At 33.4% G+C, this 19,402-nt stretch overlaps 1 protein-coding gene across 3 annotated transcripts; it reads left to right on the forward strand.

Moving 5' to 3' along the window:
* The first annotated feature begins 7,451 nt into the window (after positions 1 to 7,451).
* Positions 7,452 to 19,169, forward strand: LOC121251702 (NAC domain-containing protein 82-like). Of its 3 annotated transcripts, XM_041151027.1 has the most exons (6): positions 7,467 to 7,612; positions 8,035 to 8,276; positions 8,390 to 8,664; positions 9,869 to 10,168; positions 10,247 to 10,513; positions 10,668 to 11,023. In XM_041151027.1, exons 2-6 carry the CDS (start codon positions 8,117 to 8,119, stop codon positions 10,818 to 10,820), a joined length of 1,155 nt encoding a protein of 384 aa, XP_041006961.1. In that variant the 5' UTR covers positions 7,467 to 7,612; positions 8,035 to 8,116; the 3' UTR covers positions 10,821 to 11,023. The 3 variants fall into 3 exon arrangements, with proteins under 3 accessions (XP_041006959.1, XP_041006961.1, XP_041006960.1); XM_041151025.1 differs by lacking the exons at positions 9,869 to 10,168; positions 10,247 to 10,513; positions 10,668 to 11,023 and adding exons at positions 17,776 to 18,561; positions 18,764 to 19,169 and having other exon boundaries at positions 7,452 to 7,612; XM_041151026.1 differs by lacking the exons at positions 7,467 to 7,612; positions 8,035 to 8,276; positions 8,390 to 8,664; ... (1 more) ...; positions 10,247 to 10,513; positions 10,668 to 11,023 and adding exons at positions 14,305 to 14,696; positions 14,803 to 15,077; positions 17,776 to 18,561; positions 18,764 to 19,169.
* Positions 19,170 to 19,402: the final 233 nt, after the last annotated feature.

Raw genomic sequence — 19,402 nt, forward strand, 5'->3', positions numbered from 1 at the left:
TCAGTGTTTACCTTATTCCAAACCTTTTTTTCCTATATTGGATGTTTTGTGATACACTGGATGAAGGATTCTAGACGCATTTGGATACGTGTTTACTTTATTACCCAAAACCAGTTTGATAAAGAGAAATGCTAGTACCTACTTTTTATCATCTTTGGATGGATATAAAAAAAGTTATCCCCTCTCAAAAGGCTACATAGGTTTTGTTTAAAAATGATTGTACCTTTTGCACTGATTTCCTTATTTGGTTAATCAATCATCCAACCTAATTGTTTATACAACGATGTCTTGACATATTACACTGTAACAATCTTAATATGACTCGTTCTCATTTGTATCACTTAAATTATTAGGATTGCACATTTAAGGTTATTTTTGGATGTTTAGATCATTTTGTCCCATCTCAAACTAATTCTTGGTGGGATCCAAAACTTGTTCAACTTTCTATAAAAAATTAAATCCATCTCAACCTACTTCATATATTTAAATTCATATCTAAACTTATTTACATTCAAATATATTTCAATGGGATCCACAAAAATATCAACTCAAATCATCTTAGATGATTTCAACATCTAAACGTAGTCAATCGCACACCCAATCAGACCCAAAACGAAATGGGTTGGGAACGGAAATTTCTAAGGCCTGGTTTGGTTTCAAAACCTTTCAAATCATCTTATATCATCTCATCTCAACATCTAAACACCATTCAAACATGAATATTTTTCAATTTTGTATTTTCAAATTTTCAAATTTTTATCTAATCATGTCCTAATCATTACAATTTTTTTAAACTTCCAAACAAAATACAAAAAACAATTCAATTTTTTCAAATTTTAAAATAAAAATTATATTCTAATTCTTTTTTAACTTTATAATATTTTACTATTCGACGATGTTTTGCGAGATGCGGAATTTAGGTTTATTTGGCCGTGTTTTTGTTGCTACTGAAATGGAAGAAAAGCATCAAGGACAACATTTTTTAGATATGTATTTTTCATGCTCTTTCTTTTCCCGTAGCATGTGTTTGCCAGGCAATGATCCCTTTCAGTTTTCAGTTCTTGAGACGGGCTTCTTTTTGGGTATCTGAAATTTGAATCCGTCATGCTTAAACTCCAGCAAAAGGCAAACTTATTTGTTTAATAAACTAGAATAGAGACATTGATTTGAGGTAGATAGCCCACTGTAAAGTAAGAGTTTGCCGCACATTAATAGGGATAGGCCGCTATAAAATCATCTTATATTTGCAAAAGGAATGGAGAGAGAGGAGAGATGGTTTCAAGAAGGTGGTCAGCAGGTGTGTAAGAAAATCACAAGAAATGTTCTAAGCCATCCATCATACCACGTACAGTGGGGGAACTGGTAACTGGTGCCCGGGAAATATGGCGGTCCCCATTGCATGCTTTTGAAGTTATCACACTCATTTCTTTATTTATTTTTTCTGCTTTCTCTCCGCATATATGGTCAATTGTATGAGTTGGAACATATGTGTATTCAAATGCTTTGGTTGCTAGCTATTTGGCGACCAGCGGTCGATCTCGTTGGGTACTTTATATCATCACAAATGTGGAGTGTGTTTTGGTTTAGTTGTGAATGTCCCCAACATTGAAAATTTTGTAGACAAGCTAACAGAAGTGAGTCGATCGGATGCCAGCTCCCCTAATGTTTGAAGTATGGAATTTCCCAGTTCTGCTGTTTCTTCTTTCTCTCTTTTGCACTGATAATTGTTAGTTTGCAAACTGTGCAAGTACTCCTCCTCATCGTCATGGTACTACTGTCGTTCTTTGATAATTGAAATCGAAGAGCTTTGTTTTTGTCTCCTGTGGCTTCCTTTTAACAATATACTTCATATGCCTTCTTTTGTTCAGTAATCTTGGCTGCATCATTGTTTTAGTAAAATATCAAGCAAAGTCACAGACCATTCACACAAGCACTAAACCTGATTAATGCCTTATTTGTTTGAAATATCATATATTTTCATGTGGTTTTTGTTAATAATTATATTTTTAACATGGTTTTTTTCTTCATATAGAGATAACTTTGAATAATGTTTTGAATATGGAGGTCGAAGAACACGAGGTATTGTAACTTTTTGATCAATTGGGGTTTGTAATCATATATCAGCTTGCTTAAGTGAAGGAGAACAAGATATATAGGTATATCACACGGGCAAGTTGCAAGCAGTTCTTTTGTTAACTCCACAAGTATGAGATGAGTAATATTGCCCTTATTGGGTACATTGGTAGGTCCTCACAAGGTGACAATGTTTTCTCTACTCTGATGAACGATACATATCAACTTCTTGGTGTGGAAGCAAAAGATATATAGTTACCCTATAGAAGTATTTGCAAGATTATTTCACAAACATGTTGAAAAAGTTGAAGATATCAAGGCACAGTCCAAGAAAACTCACATATACTTATGAATGAAGCAATGTTTTAAATTCCGTTATGGTGATCATTCCGGTCTAAGTATTGGAACAGAACATTTCGGTATCGGTGCGTTCCTGTGTACCGTTTCGGGATTAACTATATATATTATATACATATTTATATGTACATATAAACTAACAACTAATAGAATAAATACATGTATATTTAAGTGTATATCATGTATGTGTGTATATATATGGAAGAATTGACTATTTATAAAATGAATATACATTGAAAAAATCACAAACTTGAGTTGAGATACAAAAAATAAAGGAAAAAAATAGAGAAATTATTAAAAATAATTATATTTAAAAAAAAAGAGAATGATAAGACATATTTAAAGTTACAAAAAAACAAAATTATATAAATATCTTTTATATTAAGAATTAATTAAAATCATCTAGATTTAAAATTTACAAAAATTCTATCCAATCATAAGAAAATTACAAAACTACTATTAAAACAGTCCGAAACGAAATAGGGCCTGAAATATCAATTTTGGGCAGAATGGTTGGAATTTGATCGGAATGGCCAAAATGAGCTAGAATTTGGAGTAAAACGGAACGAAGAAGTATAGTATACTGGACATTACATTGAAACAAAAAATTCCAATAAGAGCGGAACAGAATTTAAAACTATGGAATGAAGACCATTTTGTAATTGTAAATGACGGCATGTATTTATTTTACAAGGTTGATACGTGATAACTTTCCTTTTCCTCAGTGCCATTCATTCCCCTTCCCCCCCCCCCCCTCCAAAAAAAACTAAAACTCAAGGCAAGAATCGAGTGAGGTCTATTGTTAAAAAATTAATTTTTTTTTAATTAAGTGCCATACAATTTTTTGAAAAAGAGTGTGGTCTACTATTAAAATATTAATTTCTTTATGTTTACTCATTTTTTTAAAAAATATTACATAGTATTTACGCATTCCACGACTGTAAATATCGTTTCACAACTCGATGCAGTTCTTTTTAACTCATTCGTGTATAAGTTAAATAGTTGAAATTGCAATACAACTCATGCAAAAAAAAAAAAAATGATTAGGATATATATGTATATATATATATATATATATATATATATATACACACTCCCATTTTATATTTAAGAACAATTAAATTTAAAAATTTTGAAATAAGGTCGGGTTGAAAAAACCATTTTTCCCGTCATAAAGTTCAGGTTGGAAACTCAGCCACGTATGCTAAAATGCATATTCGGGATTGTGGCATTTTCGGATCGGGACGGGAAAATGAATTTCGGGTCGGGTGACCATTCTTATTTTGTTTATTTTTAAGAATTTAGATTAATGGCCTCAAATTTATTGTTTAAAATCTACGATTAATCTATAGTCATCATTGTTTCTAATATTCTTTTTTTTTTTTTTAAAAAAAAAAAACTATGATCATAATTTACATTTATTTTTATGGTAGCAAACACACGAGCCGAAATTTATAAATTTGTTAGTTCATTTAAAGAATGTAAATGGAAAGGAAAAAAAAAAAAAAAAAAATCTTATGGTACTTTTCACTATCAGATGAATTAATTCTCACAACCCGATTTGATTTGATTGCTAAATCATCAATTATCCTATAAGAATTGGAATTAGATTGATATAATTGTAATAGTTAAAAGATTTGTATCCCAAGAATATGCTAAGATCTGTCTGGATTAAGAAACCATAATCTCAAAATAATAATTATATTAAAAAATAATATTTTAATAATATTTTTTTTAATTTTTAACTTTTATCTAAAATTATCTTATCTCATTATTTAAACTGGCTAAATTATTGGCCTTTGCTAAGTCAAGGAAGAAGAAAACCAAATGTCAAAAACAGGTGAAAACGAAAATGATTAGCCAATTGATAGCCACGGGAATGTTCGAGGCATTCCCAACCTCCACAAGAGAATTCACATTCCAGACAATCGACGATTCCCTCTCACTCCTTTCTTACATATATCCCTCTTGGCTATGCTAACAGAATAACAAACTAGTCCCTACGTGGTCTAATGAAAGTAAAGAAAGAAAATACAATTAACTCAAATAAAAGCAACAAATAAAGGCTCAAGCTCCAGACACTTAGATTGTATTTATACGTTGAGTTGAATTTAGTTCTTTATAAATAGTAATGAGTTGAGTAGTAGATAAAATTATGTGAGACCTATTTAAACTGAGTTTAATGTGTGTTTAGATGTTAAAATAAATTTAATACTTTTTATGAAAAATTGAAAAAGGTTGTGGGTCCCACGTATAAAGATGTTTTAAGTTAAAAAAAGTTATAGATCCCATGTGTAAAAAGGTTTTGAGTTGGGATAAGTTTAGTAATTTGAGAGTTGAGTATTTAAATATTAGACTCAACTTAAAATTAGATTGAACTCAACTGAGCTCAACTGAGTTTGAAAACTTATTTGCCTTCAATTCTTCCAAACGTGTGTTTCCTTTTAATTCCTCATGACATCGTAATTTGAATTGGGGATAATTCCTGTAGTTTCTTCCTTGACCCTTGGTTGATACACGTGTTCTCACAGGGACTCATAACAGAATATCTTACAATTTATAAACCCTAAATTTAAGTATTATTATATGTATTTATAGTATTCCAACAGTAGTGTGCACGAGGCCTTGACATGCTTCTACCTAGGGTTGAGTATCGACTTTTCGGAGTCGATAGTCAATAAATCCGATTCTAATTCTGACTTAATCGAAGTTCGAATTTGAACTTCAACTTTAATTTACCCAGAATCTGACTCCGACTCTGACTCTATTAAAACAAAGTCAGATTTTAGTTTTTTTTTTCATGAATTTTTAGCTCACATTTTTAAACTTGCGTTGGGTTTTTGCCAAGTTTTAAACAAAACTTTACATATTACTGGATCATTTTTTTTTTGTGAGCTTCAAGTTTCAAGTTAATAAAAACATTACAAAAAGAAACAAATTTTAGATATGTCAAAAACAAAAAAAATATAACTAAAAATATTTCATATTGTATGCAAACTTGGAAAATCAAAAAATAAATAAATATAAAGTAGACCCTTTTGACTATCTTTTATATATTATCCCTCAGATTAGAGTTTTACTTCCAAATCAACTAAAAACAATAAAAGGATTGCTCAACCGTCTAATTACATGTTATTATACTACAATATTACATGTTATTAATTTATTATACTAGACTATTACATGTTATTATAATATACTATTACCAATTTTTCTAGTTACATGTTATAATAATATACTATTACCCAATTTTTCTAGTTACATGTTAGACTATTGCATATTACTCACGGTTAGCTAGTCAGGTGTATTATTTATATTAGTTTTGCTATACAACCTCCACCACACTCCATACTCCATATCTTTTTAAATTTTTTAATATATTTTTAAAATTTTTTTTTGAGTTTATTCTTTTTAAATTATTTCAAATTTTCTATTCATTACTCATATAATAAATATTTTATAAAAGAAAAAAATAATAAAAATTTAAAAAAATATAAAGTGTGAAAAGGTTGTGAAGATTTATTCTATTTATATATTTGAATGTGTATGATAATAATACTATGATGTTTATATATACTTGACTATTAGGCTACTTATATTATAGTATAAGTATATTATTATATAATAATTAATACATACTAGTATAGTATTGAATTTAACTATATAAGTTATAGACTTTATATATGAGTATATATAATTAAATTTTTTTTTGTCAATAAATAAGAATTATTAAAATAGACAAAATCAAGTACACGAGACATATACAAGAACAACACCTATGCATGGAGTCAGAGGTATAAAGTCAGATTCAGATGTCGGTGTGGAGTCAAAGGCTAAAATAGGAGTCGAAGGTTAGAGTCGGTAAGAAAACAACTCCAACTTTTGGATACAAAAAGTCTCATCAACTCATTTAATCTAATCATTAGTATTTTTCCAAATGGGTAGGGTGTTCCTAATGCAAATTGCATTTTTTTTTTTTTTTTTTTGCTTTTTGTTTCAAACATTTTTTAAACACGCTTAAACATTAAAAAAAAAACACCAATCCAATAGTAACTTCCTTAACCATGAAGGTCCGGTTTGTATTCAAAACTCAACCCAATTTATCTCATTTCATTATTATAATTTTCGTAAATTCTCACACAAAATATAATAAACAATTCAACTTTTTCAAATATATAAATAATAAAAATATTAAAAAATAATATTCTAACAATATTTTATTAACTCATTTAAAACCATATCAACTCATCTTTGAATACAAACGGAGCCGACGAAAAAATATTAAAAAATAAAATAAAATACATGAGCGGTTAAATTGAAAGGTCAAACTCAAGGAATATAGTATAATTTTTCTTCTTAAATTTTTACACTAAATATAATAAATAATTTAATTTTTTTAAATTTTAAAATAATAATAATATTAAAAAATAATATTTTATTTAATTTTTAACTTTTATCTTAATTCATTATCTTAAATCACCGTTTAAAGTTCAAAGCCCTCGGAAGTCCAACTCCATGAAGAAAAGTAGAAAAGTAGAAAAGAAAAAAACAAAGAGAATTCCGACTCCAACAGTGCACAATAAATCAGATTGTCAAATTTTGGAGACGCGCTTTAATTTGGATATGGAGTTTAACGTTGGGTTTGGACTTTAAATTGAATTGAATTGAGTTGAGTTGAGTTGAGTTGAGATAATAAAATATTATTAAAATATTATTTTTTAATATTATTATTATTTTAAAATTTAAAAAAATTAAATTATTTATTATATTTTATATTAAAATTTAAAAAAATTATAATAATAAATTAAAATAAGTCAAGGTGAGTTGAGTAATTAAACAAGCCATGAGATAGATTAGAATGTGAATTAAAATTTGAATAAAATATTATTTAAATATTATATTTTAATAATATTAATATTTAAAAATTTTAAAAAATTAAATTATTTATTATATTTTATATAAAAAATTTTAAAAAAAATTAATAATGAGATAAATAAAATTAAACACTTCACTGTTCAAACAACCTCCTCAATCTTTCCGAGCAAGATTCCCTCAGCATTTATTTATAAACCCTCTCAATCCCTCAGATTGCGCCATTGCGGTTCTCACTCTCTCTCTCTCTTGCTATCGACTCTCTCTCTCCACTCTCCTCTTTCGGCTCCTCGCCTCTCCCTCGCTTCAGGTGTGGTCTCTAGGGTTTCTCACTCTCTTTGAGCTGCTCAAATTTTTGTTGTTGCCATCGGGGTTTTGGTTTCCCTGTTTGCCATTAGCTCATGATTTCATCTTATTTCCTATGCTAGGGTTTTTATGCGTTTCTAACTTTTCCTCTTTTTTCCCGGGCTTATTATATTTGTTAATTGGTTTACAATCTGGGAAAAAACTGCTTTACTTTTTTGGGGGTGAATTATCGGTAATTTGGCCACTGTTTTACTTGTCAAATTTATATGCCTATGTGTGTCAAGCTTGATGCTTTCATTGTGATTTTCTCATAGATGCACGGCCTCGTTAACTACTTGCCCAATCCGATTAGTTGGCTGCTTTATGTTCTTATTTGGTCTGTGGTGTTTTTTTGTCGAGTTCCGTGCCTAATGATGTTGATAGCAGGGTATCACTCGCACCAAATGTCTATTGATCTCAACGAGAAACATTTGACAAATTTTCGGTGTGATTTTGGTTTCAAGAATCGATGGGGAAAACATCGCGGCTGCCTCCTGGCTTTCGATTTCATCCAACTGATGTTGAGCTAGTTATGTACTATCTAAAGAAGAAAGTAATGCGGAAAAGATTCTGCTCTGAACCCATTGCAGAGATTGATATATACAAGTTTGCCCCGTGGGATCTTCCTGGTACGTGGAAAGTGTTATATACATGCTTTTTTTTTTTCACGATTAGCGTATTGTGCTTTCTGTGTGTTTCTACTAAAGGGTTTTTTTTTTTTTTTTTCCTTTCCATCCATCAGAAAGGTCAAGTTCGAGAAGTGGTGATCTGAAATGGTACTTCTTTTGTCCGGTGGAGAGAAAATACTTAAATGGGGCCAGAATGAATCGTGCTACTGAATTTGGGTACTGGAAAACCACTGGAAAGGACCGGCCTGTTCATTACAGTGAAGAGTTGGTGGGTTTGATAAGAACTTTGATTTTTCATCAAGGAAAGGCACCGGGAGGGCAACGAACGAATTGGGTTTTGCATGAGTACAGACTGGAAGGGAAATATCTGATTAATAATGGAGTTCAGGTAATGTCTGGTTATTTATCAATCTTTGTATCATACTCGTTCGTAGGATCGAAAGTTTTGCTTTGCTGTAATATATGTGCGCGTGTGTATGTATGCATAAGCTGATTGGAATTATTAGTTCTTTTCTCTTGCTACTGGAGATTCAGCGATCTTAGCTCATGTGCCCGTGTAATGCACGTGCATTTCAGAGGCCTTCTTAAGCTGGCCGTCATTTATATGTTTAGGCTTGGTGCAGAGCCATATAGGTTTCCAAAAATGAAGTTATTTACGTCCCATCCTAACGGCCAATTATCTAGCTGCACTTCTGGGACTTTTCCCAGTTCAGCATGTTCTGAAGAAACTCAAATGGTTTTTCTATATTTATGGAAGATTCTGTCCTACTTGGCTGTTTTAGGCATGTTTCCGTTTTCTGAAACTTCATTTTTTGTTTGGTCAGTGTGGTAGTAATAGCATTACAAATGATAAACGTGTTGTCATTATTGGTTTAGGATGCTGCAGATATGATCAGCACAGTTCCCCCCCCCCCCCCAAAAAAAAAAAAAAAAAAAAAAAGAAAAAGATATATTTGTGGTAACGTAGTGTTTTTTCTATGCATCCAGGCCGTATATTGTGAATGCTTGTCTCTCAAAGCACAGCCACTTGACAACCATAATCTCTTCTTAAAGGTTTACTGTTGATTGAATTTTATGTTATGCTGACACAGCATAATGTTGATATGCATTTACTGCCTCCATCTTTTATTATCTGTCAATCGTTCTATTTTGCAGATGTTCCATTTTTCCATCTGCTAAAATGAATCCATACAAGTATGTGACCTTACCTAATTGTGCCTAAAAAGTTGCGTCCTTCAAAATTTGGGAACAATATAAATTTATTTATTTTTTTTACTTATCCAAAGAATTATACTATTCAAGACAAAAATCAATAATTTCTTACCTTTTTCCCATCTGAAAAATGGAAAAAAAAAAAAAAAAGAGAAGAAAATGACAGAGAAATAATCCCCGTCTGTTTAAATGTTTACCAAGGTGGACAAATAGAATGAGGCAGAGGAGAGTAATTTATAGTAGTTATGTTTTGATTATATTTTTGCTCAAATTCTATATGTCATTTCTAGTTCTTTTCCTGCGTATATTATAACTAATACACTTGATCCTTATATGGTGGCTATATTTGAATTCATTCTCGTGGTGATTTTGTCTTGCAGAACACACACGTGCTTTGTATGATTTTTCAGAAAGATGGCCCAGGCCCAAGAAACGGTGCCCAATATGGAGCACCATTTAAGGAGCAAGATTGGAATGATGATGAGGAAAACTGTGTAGAAGCTGGCCCTTCTGTTTGTTTGTCTACCTTAACATCTGTACTGCCTGGGAACTGTAGCAGTTCAGTTATGGCTATCAACTCTGCTTTGGGTGGCACAGTTGCTGAGTCATGTTTATCTGAAACCATGCGATCTGACTCTGAGAGGCTTCCAGCCACCTGCACTAATAACATTGTTTCAAAGGAATTACCGCAAGCTTTGGATGATTGGGATATTCTTTCAGCTGTGCTTGCTAGTGATGATGATAACATTCTTTCAAAGGAGTTACCGCAAGCTTTGGGTGATGGGGATATTCTGCCAGCCGTGCTCGCTAATGATGGTGATAATATTCTTTCAAAGGAGTTACCGCAAGCTTTGGATGATGGGGATATTCTTCCAGCTGTGCTTGCTAATGATGGTGATAATATTCTTTCAAAGGAGTTACCGCAAGCTTTGGGTGATGCGGATATTCTTCCCACTGTGCTTGCTAATGATGATGATAATGTTCTTTCAGTATTTGCTTCCTTTATGGAAGATGACAAAAATAAGGTGTGTAGCAGCCTTTGCCAATTTTTTATTGTGTTAGTGATGGTGGGACTTATAGGTGTTACTTATTCTTTAATGGTCATTATTCATTTCTGACTTACCTGGAAGTTTGTATCTGTACTTCAATTTTCTGAATGTTTTTCTTGCTCTTTTGCAGAATCTCAGTCATGGACTGAATCAAGCTGCTCATTATTTGGATATGGATATTTACAAAGACTTGGAAGATCTGGAAACTAGTTTTCCTGGGCACCTTGGTATAGATATGAATGATCTCGAGCTGCCGCTGGATGCTTTTCCCAGACTCCCATAATAGCATTCTGTCGGTAAAATTACTGTACAGAAGCGAGTGGTTGTATTGTTCCAATTTTCTTCTACTGTGAAATTTATTAAGATGCAACTTATTATGTACCGTGATTGTATGATGTTTCCTTTCATTTGGGTTGCTGTAAGCTAAGCAAGCTCTGCCAGCTTGTATGGCCTTAGATTGTGCTTTATTAAATGAAATTTTGGTCATCTTTTCTAATCTTGCTTGCGAATTCCTGGCGTGCGTTTGTGTATATTACCTGGAATCAATTCTATGAAGTTATGAAGAGAATATGTTGAAGTAGAAGCAGCCGTGCATAAAATTTGAAAGACACCATCCTGATTTGGATGGTTCGGACCCGAAAGGTCCGCATATAGCTATAGATGGTATCCTTGTTGAGAATTATATACGTTTGGAATGGCTCGATTGTTTTCTGAGATGATATAAGTTGAGTTGAGATTAAAATTAAAAAGTTGAATAAAATATTGTTAGAATATATTTTTTAATATTATTTTTATTTTAGAATTTGAAAAAGTTGAATTGTTTATTTTATTTTGTGTGAAGATTTGAGAAAGTTATAATGATGAGGTGAGATGAGATAAGATGAGATGTTTCCTGAAAACAAACGTAAATCCTTTTATCATCATCAAACCAGCTCTTCGCTATTATTTCCATATTTTTTGTTGGATTGTTTTTCAAAATTATAATTTCCAACCTTTTAGGTTGAACATCGTAGCTTATTCCAGAATGCAAGTGAATATGCATTCTCTTGCCTTGTCGTTTTCTTTTTATTAGATAGTAATTCTTACACTTGGTTTTATAAATCCAAACAGAAAATTTTTATTTTTGATTTTCATAATACTCATCCGTAACTTCTCATGTGAAACAAGTGTTTCTTTTTTCCAGTAGACATCATTTGAACAACGAAGTTGGTAGAAGTAACTTATTTTGAAAAAATACAAGAAAATAAAAGCGATAGTGAAAGTGTAAATAAATTTATAACCCTTGAAATTTTTTCTTGAAGTATAATAATTTATACCTGTGTTTTCACACTGTTTTTTAGCTCTGACTCAGCTAATTCACTGCGCCACCAATCTAAAAGAAAATATGATTAGAAAACAGAGTATGTTTGCACACTATGATGACACTCCCGTTAGGATATTTGTTCCAGAAGTTGGTTGGTAGATAGGAAAATTGCAAGCATCTGAATTGTGCACATATAATCTCTATTTATAGATTGGCAAAGTACAATACCATTGACAAGGGATACAATCAAACGATTCTCTTGACACTTCCTCGACCAACACTCCACGGGAAATCATTACCTTGGAGAGGATGAAAACCCAATAGGTACACCGGTTGGTGAGTGATTACACCCCTCAAATCTACCCGACCATTTTGGTCAATCAGTCATTCATCCTAAGTGTTTATACAACCATGTCTTGACATATTACGTATTGTGTAACAATTTTAATACGACTTTGTCTCATATGTAGCACTCAAATTATATAGTTTCTTCTTTATTTTAAGAATTTTAGATTAACGGAGTTAAATTTATTGTTTAAGATCTCCAGTCTCCTCTTTCGGCTCCTTGCCTCTCCCTCGCTTCAAGTGTGATCTCTAGAGTTTCCCACTCTCTCAGAACGTTTTCTATTATTTTCTTTTGGTTTCATTGGGGTTTTAGAGCTTCTGTTTTATTGTTTTCTCTTGGGGTTTTTGGTTTCCCTGTTCGACATTAGCTCGTGATTCCATCTTATTGTTTTCTCCGGATTTCCATATTCTCATTTTTTTCGAGCTTATTGGATTTGTTAATTGGTTTAGAATCAGGTTTTTTTAACCAACATAGGAAAAAACTGCTTTCTTTTATTTTATTTTATTTTTTTGTTGAGAGTTGTATTATCTGAAATTTGGCCATTGTTTTACTTCTCAAGTTTATATGGTTGTGTGTCAAGCTTGATGGATTCATTGTCATTTTCTCAAAGATACAAGGCCTCGTTAACTCTGCTCTTAGAGAATTAGTATTGGCTTCATCAAAATTATCTTTAAAATTTGATAAAAAGTACATACTTTTCATAAATTCAAAACCTCTCTGACTATAACCCTACATTTGATTAGTCAAGATAATAATATAATATTATTTTTTTAATCATAATATTTTTATTTTTTTTCATATTTTGTAATTACACTAACTATATGTTAATTAATAATAATATTTTTTCTTTAACATATTTCAAAACTAAACACAAAAATGAAAGTAAAGTGAAAGGGTGTTCGGAGGAAGTGAAAATCGTGAGAAATGAAAATTGAAAAACAAAGTAATTGAGGTAATTTTTACAATAAAATATTACTTTTGAAGATGAATAATACATATTCAAATTTGAAGATATACTTAAAATTGTTGTAACTCAAAGTTCAAGTTTTTACTTTTTGAAGAAGTCAATGTAGATCATTTTATCTATATTTCTTCAAATATTGAAAGTGCATTGGCTTTTGAAGAAGCTAAACTCAATGCCAATGCCAATGTTACGTGCAAAGATTTGAAAATCCAACTTTGACTTTAATTCCGCATCGTCGAAATCAAAGCTCCAATAAAATAGAATTAGAATTTGTTTTTTTTTTTTTCTTTTTTCTAAGTCGGAGTTGGACTCGAAGTTGGACTCGATGTTGCTTTCTAACTGACCCTGCCCTGCTTCGACTTTGACTTTGCCTTTAACCTTCAACTATGATTGTGTACATAAGTTAAAAAAATGTATATTATTTATATATTGATCTTATATATACTCATATAAAAAGTCTATAGTTTATATAGTTAAATTTAATACTATACTAATATATGTTATTTATTATAAATAGACTAAAAGCTTATTACATGTAAATATCATAGTATTACTACCATCATAATGAAATAAGTTAGACACTGGTATTTTTAAGTTTAGTATAATATGTTACTAACGTGTAATTACTATAATATAATAACATGTAATTAGGCACTAAAAATAAGTCTAATATAGAAATAAGTTAGATACTATTATAATAAAATGTAATACAATAATATAATAATATGTATTAGATATTATACGCCTAGTATAGAATAAAATAGGAACTAGCATACAAATAAGTCTAGTATATAAGTTAATAATACATAATTACTATAATATAGTAAGATATAATTAAACACTAATGAATTAGTAAGTTTTAATAATCAATACTAACAATTAAATTTAGTGTTAAAAAAATTATAAAAACCATAAAAAATGAGATTAAAATTAATTTTAGGGTTTAAAAAAATAGGATTTGGTTTAGGATTTAGGAAAAAAAAGGGTTTAGAAGCCCAAAACAGCAGTAGCCCAGTCCAAAACAGGGTTCAGGGCAAAATACGGCGTCGTCTGATCAATATAACGCCCAACCCAACCAAAATTAAGTAAAATGGTTTTTTAGAGGAGGAAACGGCACCGTTTAGTATTTAGGGTTAACCCCCTCCTAGGTCGACTTCACAGTCTCACTCTCCGACCCGTGCCTTCTCTCCTCTCTCTCTCTCTTCTCCCGGCGCCGTTTTGTAGTTAGGGTTTGTAATACCCTCCCACCGTGACCTCACTAAGTCTCACACTCAGACCCGTTCCGCCCGCCGTGCAGCGGTCCCTCTACTCGTTCTAAGCACCTAGAATTTCCCCTGCCCCTCGCCGTCGATTCTTTCTCCCCTCTCGGTATTTTTTCAAGAATCGATGCGGAAAACATCGCGGCTGCCTCCTGGCTTTCGATTTCATCCAACTGATGTTGAGCTAGTTATGTACTATCTTAAGAAGAAAGTAATGAGGAAAAGATTCTGTTCTGAACCCATTACAGAGATTGATATATACAAGTTTGCCCCGTGGGATCTTCCGGGTACGTGGAAAGTGTTATATACAGGCGTTTGTTTTCACGATTAGCGTCTTGTGAATTCTGTGTGTTTCTACTAAAGTTTTTTTTTTTTTTTTTTCCCATCCACCAGAAAGGTCAAGTTCGAGAAGTGGTGATCTGAAATGGTACTTCTTTTGTCCGGTGGAGAGAAAATACTTAAATGGGGCCAGAATGAATCGTGCTACTGAATTTGGGTACTGGAAAACCACTGGAAAGGACCGGCCTGTTCATTACAGTGAAGAGTTGGTGGGTTTGATAAAAACTTTGATTTTTCATCTAGGAAAGGCACCGAGAGGGCAACGAACGAATTGGGTTATGCACGAGTACAGACTGGAAGAGAAATATCTGGCTAATAATGGGGTTCAGGTAATGGCTGGTTATTTATCAATCATGGTATCATACTCGTTCGTAGGATCGAAAGCTTTGCTTTGTTGTAATATATGTGTGCGCGCGCGCGTGCGCGTGTATGCATGCATAACCTAATTGGAATTATTAGTTCTTTTCTCTAGGTACTGGAGATTCAGCAGTCTCAGCTCATGTGCATGCGTAATGCACGTGCATTTCAAAGGCCTTCTTAACCTGGCCCTGTCATTGATATGTTTAGGCTTGGCGCAGAGCCACGTAGCTTTGCAAAATAAAGTTGTTTACGTCCCATCCCAACGGCCAATTATCTAGCTGCATTTATTGGACTTCTCCTTGTTTAGCATGTTCTGAAGAAACTCAATTTTTTTTTCTGTATTTATGGAAGATTCTGCTCTACTTGGCTGTTTTAGGCATGTTTCTGAAATTGGTGATCACCATTTTTTTTGTTAGGGCTAATACTTGTCAGTTTAATGTAAAGTTGTGAGGTTCATTTTTAATTAAAATCTACCTTTCAACATCACTCGGGTTCCGAGTGAAAGGTCAGGGGACTCTCGTATTAGTCCGGCCATGACTGATTTTTCTGATCTAATTTTTGACTTGGATTTGGTCGATTTACCTTTGGCAGGGGGAAATTTTACTTGGTCGAATGGGAGGCATGGGCTAGGTTGGAAAGATTTATTGTCTCTTCCTCTTGGGAGGTACACTTTCTTGACCTAGGTCAGAAACGCCTTCCAAGGTTAAGTTCTGATTATCTTCCCATCTTATTGGATTGTGGGGGTCTTCATGTGGGGTGGAGATGCTTTAAATTTGAGAATATGTGGTTAAAAGTTTAGGGATTTGTGGACAAGATGAGATCCTGGTGGTCCTCATATCAGTTGACGGGTACTCCTAGCTTTGTTTTAGCTGGGAAAATTAAAGCTTTGAAAAAAGATCTGAAAATATGGAATGGGGAAGTCCTTGGGAACATTGTTGATAAGAGGAAATCCCTCTTTGAGGAACTTCATTGTTTTGAGGAAAAAGAGGATGCGGGCCCTCTCGGTTGATGAAATGGAAAGAAAAAATGTTGTTGCGATTGAGCTGGAAAAAATTATACTTATGGAAGAGATTTCTTGGCGACTCAGGCCCTTTGGTTGAAGGAAGGGGATAGGTGCACCAAATTCTTTCATAGAGGTGCTTCACTGGGATGGTATCACTGTTCTGACATTAAGGATCACATTGTTCATTTTTTATGAAAAGCTTCTTACAGAACAATATCTTTGAAGAACCAAAGGTTGATGGGTTGGTTTTTGATTTGATCAATCAGTTTACTGCGGCTAGGTTGGAGAGAATGTTTGAAGAGGAGGAGGTGTTTAATGTGATGAGAGGGATGGACAAAGACAAAGCCCGGGACCAGATGGCTTTCCCTTGGCTTTTTTTCAGGCTTGTTAGGACATTGGCTGATAATTTGGGTTTTAAGGTATCTTCTTTGCCAATGAAGTATCTTAGTCTTCCCTTGGGGGCACCTTATAAATCCAAGGCATCGTGGGATGGGGTTATCAGAGGGATGGACAAAGACAAAGCCCGGGACCAGATGGCTTTCCCTTGGCTTTTTTTCAGGCTTGTTAGGACATTCGCTGATAATTTGGGTTTTAAGGTATCTTCTTTGCCAATGAAGTATCTTATAAATCCAAGGCATTGTGGGATGGGGTTATCGAAAAGATCAAATGTGGATTGACTGGTTGGAAAAGGATTTATTTGTCTAAAGGGGAAGAAACACCTTAATCTAGGGCACTTTATCTAACCTCCCAACTTATCTTCTTTCTTTATTTCCATTGCTTGCAGGAGTGGCTAATAGAATGGAAAAGATCTTTCTCGCTTTCTTGTGGGATGATTTGGAGGATGAGAAAAAAATTACATTTGCTTAAATGGGACAGGATTTGTATTTCCTTATCTTTATGGAGGTTTGGGGGTTAGAAAGCTGAGAACTTTTAATAAAGCACTTTTAGGGAGGTTATGGCGGTACCATCAAGAAAGGGATGCCCTTTGGAGGACAGTTATTGATGTCAAATTTGTGAGCATTTGTAGCAACAGTGTTTGTTCTCTGCATCCAGTCTATATATTGTGAATGCTTTTCTCTCAAGCACAACCACTTGACAACCATAATCTCTTAAAGGTTTGTTGTTGATTGAATTTTATGTTATGCTGACACAGCATAATGTTGATATGCATTTACTGCCTCCATCTTTTATTCTCTGTCAATCATTCTATTTTGTAGATGTTCCATTTTTCCATGTGCTAAAATGAATCCATACAAGTATGTGACCTTACCTAATTGTGCCTAAAAAGTTGCATCCTTCAACATTTGGGAACAATAGAAGTGTTATTTTTATCATTTTTATCATTTATCCAAAGAATTATACTGTTCAAGAGAAAAATCAATAATTTCTTACCCTTGTCCCATCTGAAAATGGAAGAAAAAGAGAAGAAAATGGCAGAGAAATAATTCCTGTCTGTTTGAAAGTTTACCAAGGTAGACAAATAGAGTCAGGCAGGGGAGAGTAATATATAGTAGTTATGTTTTGATTATATTATTGCACTTGTGCTTTTGGTCACATTCTATGTCATTTCTAGTTCTTTTCCTACATATATGTATAACTAATACACTTAGTCCTTATATGGTGGCTATATTTGAATTCATTCTCGTGGTGACTTTGTCTTGCAGAACACACACGTGCTTTGTATGATTTTTCAGAAGGATGGCCCAGGCCCAAGAAACGGTGCCCAATATGGAGCACCATTTAAGGAGCAAGATTGGAATGATGACGAGGAAAACTGTGTAGAAGCTGGCCCTTCTGTTTGTTTGTCTACCCAAACACGTGTGCTGCCTGGGAACTGTAGCAGTTCAGTTCTGGCTGTCAATTCTGCTTTGTGTGGCACGGTTTCTGAGTCATGTTTATCTGAAACCATGCAATCTGACTGTGAGAGGCTTCCAGCCACCTGCACTAATGACATTGTTTCAAAGGAGTTACCGCAAGCTTTGGGTGATGGGGATATGCTCCCAGCTGTGCTTGCTAATGATGATGATAATATTCTTTCAGTATTTGCTTCCTTTATGGAAGATGCCACTTTGATCTCAAATGAAGATAACAAAAATGAAGATGATTGGTATGATGATGAGGAAAACTGTGTAGAAGCTGGCCCTTCCGTTCGTTTGTCTACCCCAACATGTGTGCTGCCCGGTAACTGTAGCAGTTCAGTTATGGCTGTCAACTCTGCTTTGGCTGGCACGGTTTCTGAGTCATGTTTATCTGAAACTATGCGATCTGACTGTGAGAGGCTTCCAGCCGCCTGCACTAATGACATTGTTTCAAAGGAGTTACTGCAAGCATTTGGTGATGGGGATATTCTTCCAGCTGTGCTTGTTAATGATGATGATAATGTTCTTTCAGTATTTGCTTCCTTTATGGAAGATGGCACTGTGATCTCAAATGAAAATGACAAAGATAAGGTGTGTAGCCGTGCCAATTTCGTATTTTGTTAGTGATGGTGGGACTTATAGGTGTAACTTATTCTTTAATGGTACTTATCAAAAAAAAAAAAAAAAAACTTATTCTTTAATGGTCATTATTCAATTCAGACTTACCTGGAAGTTTGTTTCTGTACTTAAATTTTCTGAATGTTTTTCTTGATCCCTCTACTCTCTTTTGCAGAATCTCAGTCATGGAGTGAACCATGAAGCTGCACATTATTTTGATATTTACAAAGACTTGGAAGATCTGGGAAACACAGCTAGCCTGAGTAAAAATGAATACAATTTCTATAATGGTCAGCAAGCTATTTTCTCTCCGGACCTTCGAATAGGTATAATCGATCTCGATCCGCCGCTGGATGCGTTTCCGGACTCCCACAATAGCATTCTTTCGCTAAAATTACTGTACAGAAGCGGGCGGTTGTATTGATCCAATTTTCTTATACTGTGAAATTTGTTAAGGTGCAACTTGTTATGTACCGTGATTGTATCAATTCATTTGGGTTGCTGCAACCTAAGCAAGCGCTGCCAGCTTGTATGGCCTTAGATTATGCTTTGTAAAATGAAGTTTTGCTCATCTTTTCTAATCTGACTTGCGAATTCCTGGCGTGCGTTTGTGTATATTACCCTGGAATCAATTCTATGAAGTTGTGAGAGAAATATGCCTTATACCGGGAGTTGAAGTAGAAGCAGCCGTGCATAAAATTGAAAGAAGGTATAGACGCGATCTTGAGTTGGATGGTTCGGACTCTTCCTTTTTGGTTCAAGGAGCAAAGATTTAAGGTTTCATTTACTACACACCAGTTCAAAATAATTTTAG

Source organism: Juglans microcarpa x Juglans regia, chromosome 2S (genome assembly GCF_004785595.1).
Source record: "Juglans microcarpa x Juglans regia isolate MS1-56 chromosome 2S, Jm3101_v1.0, whole genome shotgun sequence".
NCBI lineage: Eukaryota > Viridiplantae > Streptophyta > Magnoliopsida > Fagales > Juglandaceae > Juglans > Juglans microcarpa x Juglans regia.